Below are 12,611 nucleotides of genomic sequence, written 5' to 3'. Positions count from 1 at the left end.
TTAGAATATTTCTGAATGAAGTATGATACAATATAGATGGCTTTGCATGGGGCATGAGGCCGAAATATTTTCTTTTCGTTTTTGGTTTTAGTTCACGAATGCTGCTGGTAAATGGCATGCTTGTGCAGTTGTAGGCTACATTCAGAAAAGTTGAACACAAAACATATGATCATCATTTCTTGTTAATTCGCTCTCCTCTACTTATCGCCAGTCATATTATATAAGAAGAAATTTCTCAAACTGTGGAAGCAGTCCTCGAAACTACCGAGGGATCTTACTTATTAGCCTTAATCGATATGTAATTATCTTACTGCGATGAAAAGAAGCCTTAAGCCAACCTTCAGATGGCTGCTGGCCCACAAGAGAATATATATGCTATATACATAGCTTTATTCTGCCACGTTGAAAATCAAATAAATCGAAAAATTGAAGCTTCATTCCACCCTCAGCAGATAAAAAAAGTGCCAGCGATTCATATGAAATTGTCATCTGCTGTTACTGCATAGCTTCATAATTATAGCTTATATTAATAATCTGTTCAAATATCCAGAATCAAATCTATTAAAAGATGACCTCTAGCTTACTGCTCACACAAACAGTTGATATTTAAGTTCTCAAAACACGTATATCTCCCGGGGAATATTTTTGTTTCAATTTCGATGTATTCTTATATTTTATTCATTCTTTCGTTGTTAAGAAAATTCGATTTAAACAGTTCCCGAATCAGCAAAATGTATTTGTTGCATGTTTTAAATTCATCCTTTCCTTCTGTAAATCAATTGTTTGGGTGAAATTGATATTCATCGGGAGCTGTTTAAATATCATTCTTTTGGAAGTTTTTTTTTTTTTTTGTTGAGTTTTTCCTCAAAAATTTAACATTGTTATGATGAGTATTTCGTGTAATTATGAAGCTTATGAATTAGAAACCATTCAAGTGGGAATATACATATTATAGAATGCCTTTCTTCGATCATCGTGCACCGGTCTCGTCTCGATTTTACAATTATGAATTTGTCTCGGTCATCGTTGTAGGTGAAAGAGGCCATTTTGACGTTTCTTCACTCGATCATCATCCAGATGGATCCGTCGGATTTCGTGAATTCAAGCGAAAATCGTTTGGCCGTTTCTCGTATTCTGACGTGGATTACCGAACCGAGGAGCGCCCAAGTCAGGAAGGTAGGAATTCTTACTCGACTGCTTCAGATATTCAGTCTGTAGAGCCTGATGTTCTTCGTCGCTGTGCAATAATGACAGTTTTCGAAATTATCTGTATCATTTTTGCGATATTGCTCAACTGTCTGGAGAATGGATTTCCCGGCTAATGGACTATTTAATCAACTACCCCGTTACACAACCCCTGATTCCGCCATCGAAACTTAAGCAAATTTCTCTGAACAACTCTTTCCTCAATTGCTGCATATGCTTACCCTTAAACATTGTACATTTTTTCCAATGCGCTAAATAATTCATTATAGCTAATTTCCTCGTTATTGGATATTTACAGGGTTCTAGTGCTGTGATAAAGGCTTTGTTTGACCTGAATTCGGCTGAATTTTCTCGTCTAGTCTCCGGGTTACCGAAGGCGTTCCAGGTATGTCTCGTTTTTGAAAAAACTGGCTCCAGATTGTTGCATATTTCATTCTAGTCAGAAATAAGCAGCTGGTTTGTTGATTTTGATCTAAAAAAAGGATCTAATTTTTTGTAAACATTTCATTTTTGTAACAGGACAGTGCCACCAAGATCTTACAGAGTCATATGAAGACATCATCCAGAGATACCGATGTGCTGGCACCTAAGTATAACACTCGCCACGCTGGACACACTCCTTCACAAAGAATTAAACCATCCTCTAGGTTTGTATTTCGATGAACCGTGTGTTTCAATGTATATAAAAGACCCAAACTATTGAAGATAAAAATGAAAAACCTGTCACTCTGAAGTTTTGAGTAGAATACATGTACTTTCTACCCCATCTTCACGCGTCAAGGGATTCGAACCCACTACGTTAAAGCTGTTCGCCGAACCCCTTGACCTCACGAGTCGTTGGAGTCGTTACTAGCCGACCAGAATCCGGTCGTACCAATCACAGCGCTTGTAACAAACGACTTTAGGCTTCTATTGGTTTTCCCGTTAAATGGACCAATCAGCGAACGTTTTACTGAACAAGGAAATATTTCGCAAATCGATATATGACGTCATGCACAACAGCGCCAGTAATGAAATCACGCTTCGTGAGGCCAGGAGGCTGGTGGAAGCGAGTTCGGGAGGATGTTTCTACCCATCTCCAGAGATTTATTTGAAAAAACCGATATTTCAAATACCGGTTAATGAAATGTAATTTATTTAATAGGGTCTATCATGTGTATAATACTTGTTGTTTGTTACTGATATTAATATGTATGGGAAGAAGTGATCTTAAAGAATGATACTGAACTCTTTTTGTCGTTAATTCTTTCCGTAGGCAAATTTGCGACGAAATGGAAACGGAGAACATGGACCCGGACGAGATTTATAACTCGATCTGTAAAACGTCGGCCGATATTCAGAATCTGAGTTTCAACAGTAAACTCGACTCGCCGTACGACGACTTGAAAAAACAGAACGAAACGTCGTCGCAAGACAGCGGAATACAGAGCAGCCTCACCGACCTTCACGAGGCGGCTAACCGTAAAAAACAACTATATAATCCTTCACAGTATGAAGATGATGTGAGTGCACCTGAAATTTCTTATCTTTAGAACGCATACTACCCGGTAAACACATATGGCCTATGTCTTAACTTATTTTCAGGGCGTTGCATCATAAGTTTTACTTTAAGGGGGGTCTTACGACTTGAATTTGTATGCCTTGTATTGCCTACACGCAATATCTGTGCTAGAACTAAAGCAGGTTTCAATTGAACCTCATCGGATTTTAGGAATAGCAATTCCAGATTACGAAGTCTCTACCTATCAGGTTGATAGATTATGCTATTCCAGAATAGGTAGAAACCAATTGAAATCTGCCTAATTTTGGGGGTAAAGGGACGTTCATAGAAAATTAGTGGGAATTTGAAACATGGATCGAGAAAAAAAAATTTGTAATTTTTTAACTTATGTCCGTTCGTCTCTTGTACTGAAAATTCACACAGTTGGTATTTTTTTCAGTTAAATGGTTATAACCGTACAGCATTAGATGAAGCAGTATTTGACGCTGATAATGAAATTTATGAAGGTGAATATACATTTTGACACAAAAACTGCAGTACTCAAGAGTACTATATATTAATGAATGTTGTATTCACCAATGGCAGCTCTGACTCTCTGAGCGTTGCATTCTATTTCTAACCTCGCTTGCCATGGTTTGATTGCCTCCCACCAAAGCTAACGCTAATGCAAACCCTGATCTCAGCCCCTGAAAAAAATTGCATCTGATTGGCCTCATACATAGACTGGTGGCTGCTGAGCGGCAACATGTCCACCCAAGAAATCTTGGGTGGTGTAATAGACCATTGAAGGGTCTGCGGCGACGGTTTGTGTTGGCGTTAGCTTCGGCAACAGGCGATAAAACCCTGGCAAGCGAGGATGTCTATTTCTAGCTTTACACATCGTAATAACGCACATTTTCATTTGTACACTCAATACGTATCTCGTCGCGGTGTCGTTTATTTGTGAATGTCATTATCACCGCAGTCAGCCCTGCTGAGGCTACAGGTTATTACATGAAGTCACCTCATTTTTCTCATCTGTCCGGTTTGTTGTTTCTTATCTATCTAGACAAAAACGGCAAAAACAAAAGTCCGGTAACTAGCAGCAGTGAAAATAAAAAAGGTATCTCGCAGCTTCATAACTGCTGACTGTTTTCTCATCTTGTATTTTATATATTTACATACAAATTTCTTATCTTGCTTGATTGACTCCTAACGTGTACTATTATCATCGGCGCTATTTATTGGTGATATGGATTTTTTCCGTGTATGTGAACACTAAGAATCTGACAGGTCTTAAAACCGTACAACTGATCAACTGGCGCTTGATAAATTCCCTGTGAAGGTTTTCCATATCCGGTGGAAGTATAAACAAATGGTTATTTGGCCAGGTTATGTCTTGTTAACTCGGATTTGGGTTGGCATATATCAGCGTAGATTAGTTTAACATACTACTGTATCTATGATTGCAAATCTTTCGTACATCTTCAAATAGTTCAGCAGTTCACGCAGACTGCAATATTTCTTACATATCAACAAACTAGCTTGCACTTCTTAGTTTTCTATCATTTTAGTTGTTGGAGTTCATCTCTTCACGGAGATTGCCTATGTAGATTAGGTTTTATATTTTCAGTTTACGCGTTATTCATTGTTTCTATTTTGTTTTCTCAGCTCCGTGGCAATCTTTGCTCGGATTTCCTTTGTTGAATGGTGAGGAATAAATCAAAGAATAGCGATCCTATATTTCAATTAGATTTTACGTAATTCAGAGATTGCATCTATACCAGTTTGATAGTAGTGCATGTATTCCAATATATTACTGCATGGCTTCATTCAAACAATATTTCTCTAGTTAGTTACTGTCTTAAGCTCGAATACTCTTAGATTATTGATGATGTAACCACAGATTTCCTCAATTATAACAAAGATTACCTAACTAGGAAACTTGATTTGATTTCTTTTGATTTTCTTAAACCATGTGGACTGCGTATGCCCCACCTCCATGCTTAGATATGTATTATTACAAAGTATCATAGTTTCCCTTATATTTTATTCCATATCGTAGCATAAGTTTAGAATAACACTTGTTTATAATCATTTTTAGGCAAGTATTGGATGTGAAAATAATCTCAAGATTATCGTTTGTATTTGTAGAAGCACCAATTGACCAAAACGATGTTATAGTCGATATACTCACAGAACTATCAAATCATAATGAACGGTAAGTAATAATTCATTTAACCCTTTCAGTGCTGACTAATTAATATCCTATAGTGCTGAAGATAATTTGAAAATTTTGAAAAATTCCACCCTAGTGTGTTGAATAACGGGAATACCACTATAGTGCGTCTACACCGCGGTGCAGTGTATCGTTAGTTACTAATATTTCACTATGTTTGACAGGTGCTGCCATTTTTCAATAGAGATAAAAACTAATTACTTATTACATCAATACACCGCAGTGCAGTGTACTAGCAAAAACCATCACCGATTTTCACTCCGCACTGCGGTGTAGACGTACTGAAAGGTGCTTCCCTTCATGTAGGCCTTTTGTTTTGGAACTCATTCAATTTATGTTTCATGTTTTCAGCAATGAAGAACGAAAAAATGCCCTCAAAGTATTAATCAAAGTGACGCACGATGGCACTGTAGATGATTTAGGTTTATGGGACGAACATTTTAAGAATATTTTACTCATGCTGCTGGAAACGTTAGGTGATAATGAGGTATGCTCCGTTCAATCTATAACCGCGTTCGCACTATCGCTAGGTTAGTCTGGCCTAGTTTGGTTCATAACTGGAACAGACCAATGTAGGACCGGTAAAATCGATTGTGCGTTCACACACGTTTTAAAATGAGCCATTATCACTGGTCCAGCTAGATGCCACACTGATTGACAGGCAATGAAAGCAAAGTTTCTATTCACGCACACGGAAATGCAGGTCCATTCTAAATTTCAGAATGGACCTTCATCGGTCTTTTTGGTTAGTTTCAGAACAGACTTTTCATTAGTGTGAACGCTAAATTAAAAGTGTTTTGAATGTTGTAGTGTCTTACTCTCTTGTAGTAGTTACCTTTAAACCTTAGATAAAGAGAGATACATTCGATATTGTGATTATTTCAGGATCAGATTCGAGCATTCACGCTGGAAGCACTGAAAGAATTGTTAGTGAGTCAGTCGTCGCGATTCAAAGATTATGCAGAATTAACAATTTTACGGATTCTAGAAGCGCACAAAGACACCGTCAGAGAGGTACGTACATCTAGAACTACAGTTGCATTTATCAGTGATAGCTTATCTTGAAAAATCTTGAAAAAGTTTTTGTCTATAAACAAATGCCATGCAGCAGCACCATAGTTATAGGGAATCTCAACTATCATTAAAAAATCGTAGTGAAATTACGCAATAGGAAGAGGATGACAAGAGATTGTTTTATTCTGCATTTGTCATAATACTGATAGATGATGATTATGGTTATTACCATTTTAACCCGTTCACTCAGACGTGGAGAAAAGATAAGATTAAAACTCGCCATATATAAATTTAGAAGATTAAAAACGATATTTATTCATCAAGAACTAAAATAAAAGATTAGAAGCTCTCTCTCTCAGGAGGCCATCATCAGGTGTGAAGGAATAACATAGGGAATGTATTATCTGATTCTGATTTTCTCCACTAGGTGGTGCGAGTTGCCGAGGAGTGTGCGAATACTATATCACAGTCACTACCTGCCGACCAGTGTTTACGCATTTTACGCCCGATCGTCGAGACAGCTGATTGGCCGATCAATCACGCCGCCATCAAAATCGAGAACAAAGTCATCGAAAAAATGCAATACGATGACCTGGTGAAATTAGTACCGGATATCATGCCCGGACTGATAAAGGTATATACAATATACCCAAGAACTGTGATCAAACAAATGTTTTTAACCTGGGCCAATCATTTACACTTCCAATGGGTCCGTGCTTGTTTGACGAGGGCCAAATTTGAAGAATGTCGGGATCAGGCCTGTGCTAAATTTTAGCTCAGGTCAAATTATTCTGCGTGAATGCTTACTGGCTCTGGAAGTATCTCACCTCATCGTTCCGATAGCATTTTAGTAACGAGTGAGTGACTTGCGTGTGAACGCGCGCTCTGATAACGCACCGGTCAAATTTGACTCGGTCCCTGAATCCGGGCTAAATCGTCTCATGTGTTATGCCGTTGTGCGGAGTATGCGAATATGCTCTTCAGATTATTCAATGGATGACAAAAAGATCGACAAATGCTTTTAATTTCATCAATTGTGACAAATGCTTTTTATATCCGTTGTTAGCGATCTTTAATGTATAATATTTTGATTGTAGGGCTGTAATGATAAAGAGAGTCCCGTACGGAAGGCTAGTGTATTCTGTATTGTTGCCGTGTATATGGTGATTGGTGAGGAGCTACGATCTTATTTATCCGAATTGAATGGAAGCAAGGTGAGATTTTTACGAGTTGACGAAGTAGTCAGGTTGGCCGCTCGATACCTGGAAATCACGGACAAGTTGGAATTTTCGGGGAATTTAGAAAAAAAACTAGAAGGCGGGGAAATTTGTTGAAATAGCTAGATCGTGCGTAAAATGAAACTGTTTCCATCATCTATGTCTTACATTGATTGTGTAAATTGATAGGATAATTAGCAGATCAAGTCAGGGTAAACAACGTGCATGTCGGCGAAAAGTCAGAGAATGAGCAAGTCTAATCAAAGTGGCCACCCTGTATAGATATTTCCTTCCTCAGTTTGGACTAACCGATTGTTGTGTCAATTTATTTCGTTACAGTTGAAACTTGTGAATGTTTACATCGAACGTGAACAGGCTCGTCGTGAAAACCGCTCTGGAATCGTTTCACCGACGTCATCGGAAGGACACAGCTGAATATTCGACGAGCCGACCCGCGGTGCTATAACGACGCGTGATCACGTCGAGCTGACTGCTTATTCTAACTATTAATATCATTATCATTGATGTTTCCTCAGCTTCGTTTATCAACGATGATGAATACTATACGGAGATATGGAAATAGAAAACGGATTACTGTATTCGTGTCGTGGGGCTGAGATGTCGTCGTTGCGCGGGGGATAGTATGCTATTATCAGTGGATGTTTTAAACATACGAACATACTTCATTGAGTATAAATGCGACCTCGATTAGGATCAGTGACGCAGATGTAAAGGTGAAGTGGTTCGGGCGGTGTTGTTTTCGAGCGCTCACGTCATAGACTCTTTGTTGCTTCTACGCGGTGTTACGGCTGCAAATACTGATTACAACGTGCGTATTAATGTAAACAGCTGAGCGGTGACGTCCTATTTAATGTACAGTATATAATATTAATACTTTAGTGTTGTCGACTTTGAGAATAGTGAATCGGTGTTGTAAGATTATATTAGATGTTGACTTTAAAACGTAAAATGTAGACCTGAGTAATTACGTGAATAGTTGAAGATAGAATGAATTCGTGCGAATGCAAGAGTTGTTGTGGCACCTGGCTGTAAAATAACCGAACAAATATTATAACTGTGTTATCGCTTTTCCCAGCTGTGGCGAGTCAGTTCACGTTATGACATCATATCTACATCGATTCCGTTTCGACAGATGTTGGTAAAGTTCGATTGCGGAGTCCATTTAGTTCATTTCCCATGTTCAATTTCTGAGTCAGTTTTTAACCGAGATCTAAGTTCCTTTACTCCAGTTTAATTATGGTAAGGGTACACATAATGCTCCCTACCTCTTACGAAACCTTTGGTATTCATTTATTTCTTTCTGAGGGTCCTACGTAAAGAGATTACCGGTAAGAGACATTTTCTTTTTTGAAAATATCTTTCTGATAGCACTTAGTAGAAGTCAGTCAGCAGAAGTCACCTTTCTGACACAAGTTAGGATAACATTTGGTGGCAAAAAATAAAGAACCCTTGTTTAAACAAAAAATCTTGTTTAATCAATCGTTGGCTATGTTGTAGAAAATTGAAAATATGCCATATTTTTAGGGGAAAAATATTTAACCAGCTGTTCAGGTGATCATACATAGATACCATTTGGGTTCAAATTCTGCCTACAATAACAGCTACGTATACAATGTCATATGACAGATCGTTCAACTGTTTTTCTGTGAATCAATTTTGTTTTGATGATAGGTTGATGTAGGAAACCATACGTGGCAACTACTGGCGCTTTTATCGGTGAGAGTAGCCTTGTTTAGTTCGCTCGATACCCTCAGACGATTCAATGAAAATCTGTATGAAAAAATGTGGCAATTAACTTACTGCTAGACGAAATACAAGGACATTGAGCAAAATGTTGATTAAACCAATCCGACTATATTACGTTTAAGTAGTTGGCGAACAGATTTTTCATGACACTCTACTCACTGCTGCGTGAAATTCTCAATTGCACCTGATAAAATCATTATATATCCCAGTTCCACTGTATGAATTGGAAATTGAAACCCTGTTGTGCTGTAACTCGAATATACCGGGGTTTACAGCATACTTAGTCTTAGTTGAACATCTGCCGACTAGAAAAAATCTATATCAAAGTACGTAGATGATGTCATATATTTAGTTCATTTTGTGTCGCTCTCTCGTGAGTGGTTTATGTTCATGTGTTTCGTTACTAAATTGATCCACGGCGGGTCCCTCTGGATTTGTTTTATTTCCTTGTGAAGGAATTCAGTAATTTAAATATTAGCGGCCTGGCGCCGGTTGCTCGAAAGTTGATTTGAGCATTAACTCTAAAATGATTGTTTTACAGTCAGTGGTTAGAGTAAACCAGTGAATACATCACAATGACAATTCAAAGTTCATTCTTACTACGATATTATCCGCCGGTTTTCTTTAACCAGGGAGGTGGACCTCCCTGCTATAAACAACTTTTGAACAACTGGCTCCAGATTTATTATAATCATTATTATAGAAATATTGTTCGTTTCATTAATTGTAGTCTTTCAAGGTCATTAAAAATAGCTTTAGTGTTTCAGTGTCATGTGCCCTGCCCGGGACAGTATTAAATATATACAAGTATATGTAAAATGCTCTGTTAGGGGAAGTCTTAACACATGCATCCTGTAAGACACCGCTTAGCTTCGTGAGCCTGGTCCACGCAGGTGTATCCTTAGAAAATATCGTATGATTTAAAAGTAATTTATGGTGGATTTCTATAGCTTAGCGTTTTAAGCATAACTTAGGAGCGAAAAAAAACCCAGCTATTCAGTGACTATCGTCTCCCTCATTTCACGTAGCGCGTGTCAATAGTTAGTAGTTCGCTGGGAGAATATGTATTTAAAAAGTGATAAATAGATAGATGGATCGATTGATCAATAGGACGAAATTGCGTTAGATATTGAATATTATTCTCCTCGTCAAACATTGAATGATAACCATCGTCCGTTTTATCGATGACTATTGTATATAATTTCCAGTACGTGGAACGTTTTATCCATTCTTTTTAACTGTGAGAAAAAATCCTATGAAAAAAAAAAACTCGTTACCACCTCTCGTGCATATGATGTGTTTGCGTAAATGTGAAACCCGGCATTGTAACCTGCTAATTTATTTTGTTTTACGTAATTCATTAATCGGCTGTGAATCAATGAATGAATTAATGTTTAAACCATTTTATATCATTAATATCATATTGTTCTCATTGTAAAATAGTTGTTTTCATTATCGATATCGTGTGAAAAAGAGTTTACGTGATATTAATTTATTTGCCGGCATCGACATGGTTCCCGCAGTTGGAATTTCAAAATTATGTTTTTCCACTTTAGAGATATTTAGGATTTGTATGAATCGGTAGATCTCGATATCCGTGATGATAGAAACAATGAATGAAAAATCACGCAATTGTTGAATGAGTTTAAAAGGTTTATCTAAAAATGTTAGAAATATTTCATGATGGGAATTTTATATAAATTTTCCCCTAAAATCTTGGAATTATTTGCCAAATTCTCTTCACTTCATCTAGCATTGTTCCGGGATATCAACTGATTACCATAGGGCAACTCTTTTTCTTGAAAATCGCCTCATTCAACCAGTCACAACTGTGGTATGATGGTATCTGTTCGCTTTTACGAAGACCACATTTTCATTTGGGAAAATTGATAAATCACCAGATGTATACTTGGGAAAAACTTGGGAATTTGAAATTCAAATAACTGCGGGAACATTGTATCAAACTGCCTGAACCTCTGCATTAGTGAACCCGATAAAGTATGTCCTTTATGAAATCAATGTCTGATTTTGCCATTATTTCTGGACTCGGTTAAAGCTCTGAAATGACATTACTTCTTTCATAATGCCCTAGTTAGAAAAAATTGAAATGTTCCATTATCAACTACTGTAATTCTCACGACAATTTTAGTTTGATAAACCAGTACCACTGTGTCAACACACACACGCACGTTTAAAACCAGGCGATAAAAAAAAACTGAAAACTAGAAAAATGCTAAAAGAGAATAGAGGATTGATAATGCGATGATGAATGAAAACGTTGTACTCAAAATCCTGTCAATGTTTGTAAAAAAGGAAAAGCAAACGAATGCGAAACATGAGTATAATTTTGTTATTAGATATGTTCATTCAACTGGAGTCTTGAAAGAAATAAATTATGAAGGAAAATAATGCTATTTTATATTCCATGACAAACAAAATTGACGTATCTGTACAACATCCGATGATTATCACCTTAAATCGATGATATATATGTATATGTAAATCCTGTGGCAGTGTAGCGGACTTATTGTAAATGTGAACAAGTACATGTTTTGAAAGCGTTTCCTGCCATGCGGGAGAAGTTGTCACTGAACCGGTTTCGAATCCGGCGAAATGCTCAGCTCATGGTCGATGTTATTTGTTCCTCGTTTTGTAAAATATGTAATTTCTGGCGTGTGCGAAAGGACACGAGAAGATGCACTTTGTGGTGAAAAACTTTATAATTCGTTTCTCAAATTAGGAACGCCTTGTTTTTATTATCGCCTCTTAAGATACTTTATATCGAATATATTCGGATGTAAATTGTAAATTTAATAAATGTCAATGCTATCATATGATTTCGTTTTATGCTATCATTGTTTCATTCGGCTGGCTTTTTCACAATGTTCCGGAAGGCAGGCCGATGCGGTCTGAGCACACTGCAGGCGATTGGGGACGACATAATACGATCGGATCATTGATTTATTATCGTATTTGATACTGGATCTAGTTCCACAGTTACTACAGTTGAAACTAGAGTTGGAAGTACATAAAGTTAATTTCAGCGCACAAAAGTCAAATTAGAATAACTGAACAATTGTGGAACTGGGTACAGTATTCCAGATAAATCCCGCATTATTCTAAGGATCAGTCTGAAACCTGGTTTTATTTATCATTATTCGCGCGGCGGAACTAGGTGATCTTTGAAATTAATGGTGCAAATCTAATTCCATGTAAAATATGATGCTTCAACAGATTTTTCATGATAAACATGATTGATGTCATTGGTTCGAAATGATCATATTTATAAAGTAGGGTCTACTGTACTATATATGCCATTAGTACCAAAATGTGCGTATACTGCCATACACGAATGTTAATATATATAGGTTGAAATCAAAATATGGTGAAGAGGCGGGGATTATAATTGAATGGAATTATTATTCGCTTGAAGTTATACTGCGCAAGCCTTGACAAATTCTAGGTAAAATATTTGATGAAATTGATTTTCCCTTCGTTTGTTTCACCGGGGAGGTGGGAGTGAACTCCCACTCACTTATGATTACTTGGTTGTCTCTTTGTTCTGGATTGTATATACATAAATTTCATAATGTCTGTTGTAACTCAGTGTTCAGTAAGTCAGTAGAGAAGATGATGACTATATATATATGCTAGAATTTAGTCGAAACATTGAATAAGCTATACTAGC

The 12,611-nt window shown here is 37.2% G+C and overlaps 1 protein-coding gene across 10 annotated transcripts in view; it reads left to right on the top strand.

Moving 5' to 3' along the window:
- The window catches only part of LOC141906761 (CLIP-associating protein 1-B-like), a 37,612-nt gene extending 25,861 nt beyond the window's left edge, over positions 1 to 11,751 (top strand). For 7 of the 10 annotated variants that reach the window (XM_074796113.1, XM_074796116.1, XM_074796112.1 and 4 more), the window contains 13 exons: positions 1,033 to 1,176; positions 1,505 to 1,591; positions 1,726 to 1,853; positions 2,462 to 2,708; positions 3,147 to 3,213; positions 3,756 to 3,809; positions 4,358 to 4,396; positions 4,841 to 4,907; positions 5,277 to 5,412; positions 5,811 to 5,939; positions 6,367 to 6,573; positions 7,037 to 7,153; positions 7,496 to 11,751. In XM_074796113.1, coding sequence (XP_074652214.1) covers positions 1,033 to 1,176; positions 1,505 to 1,591; positions 1,726 to 1,853; positions 2,462 to 2,708; positions 3,147 to 3,213; positions 3,756 to 3,809; positions 4,358 to 4,396; positions 4,841 to 4,907; positions 5,277 to 5,412; positions 5,811 to 5,939; positions 6,367 to 6,573; positions 7,037 to 7,153; positions 7,496 to 7,591 — 1,518 coding nt within the window. In that variant the 3' untranslated portion in view covers positions 7,592 to 11,751. The remainder of the gene's footprint in view (positions 1 to 1,032; positions 1,177 to 1,504; positions 1,592 to 1,725; positions 1,854 to 2,461; positions 2,709 to 3,146; positions 3,214 to 3,755; positions 3,810 to 4,357; positions 4,397 to 4,840; positions 4,908 to 5,276; positions 5,413 to 5,810; positions 5,940 to 6,366; positions 6,574 to 7,036; positions 7,154 to 7,495) is intronic. The other 3 variants (XM_074796108.1, XM_074796107.1, XM_074796110.1) reach the window with 3 other exon arrangements.
- The last annotated feature ends 860 nt before the right edge of the window (positions 11,752 to 12,611 follow it).

Source organism: Tubulanus polymorphus, chromosome 6 (assembly GCF_964204645.1).
Source record: "Tubulanus polymorphus chromosome 6, tnTubPoly1.2, whole genome shotgun sequence".
In the NCBI taxonomy this organism is placed as follows: Eukaryota; Metazoa; Nemertea; class Palaeonemertea; order Tubulaniformes; family Tubulanidae; genus Tubulanus; species Tubulanus polymorphus.
This window is presented reverse-complemented; position numbering and strand designations above follow the sequence as displayed.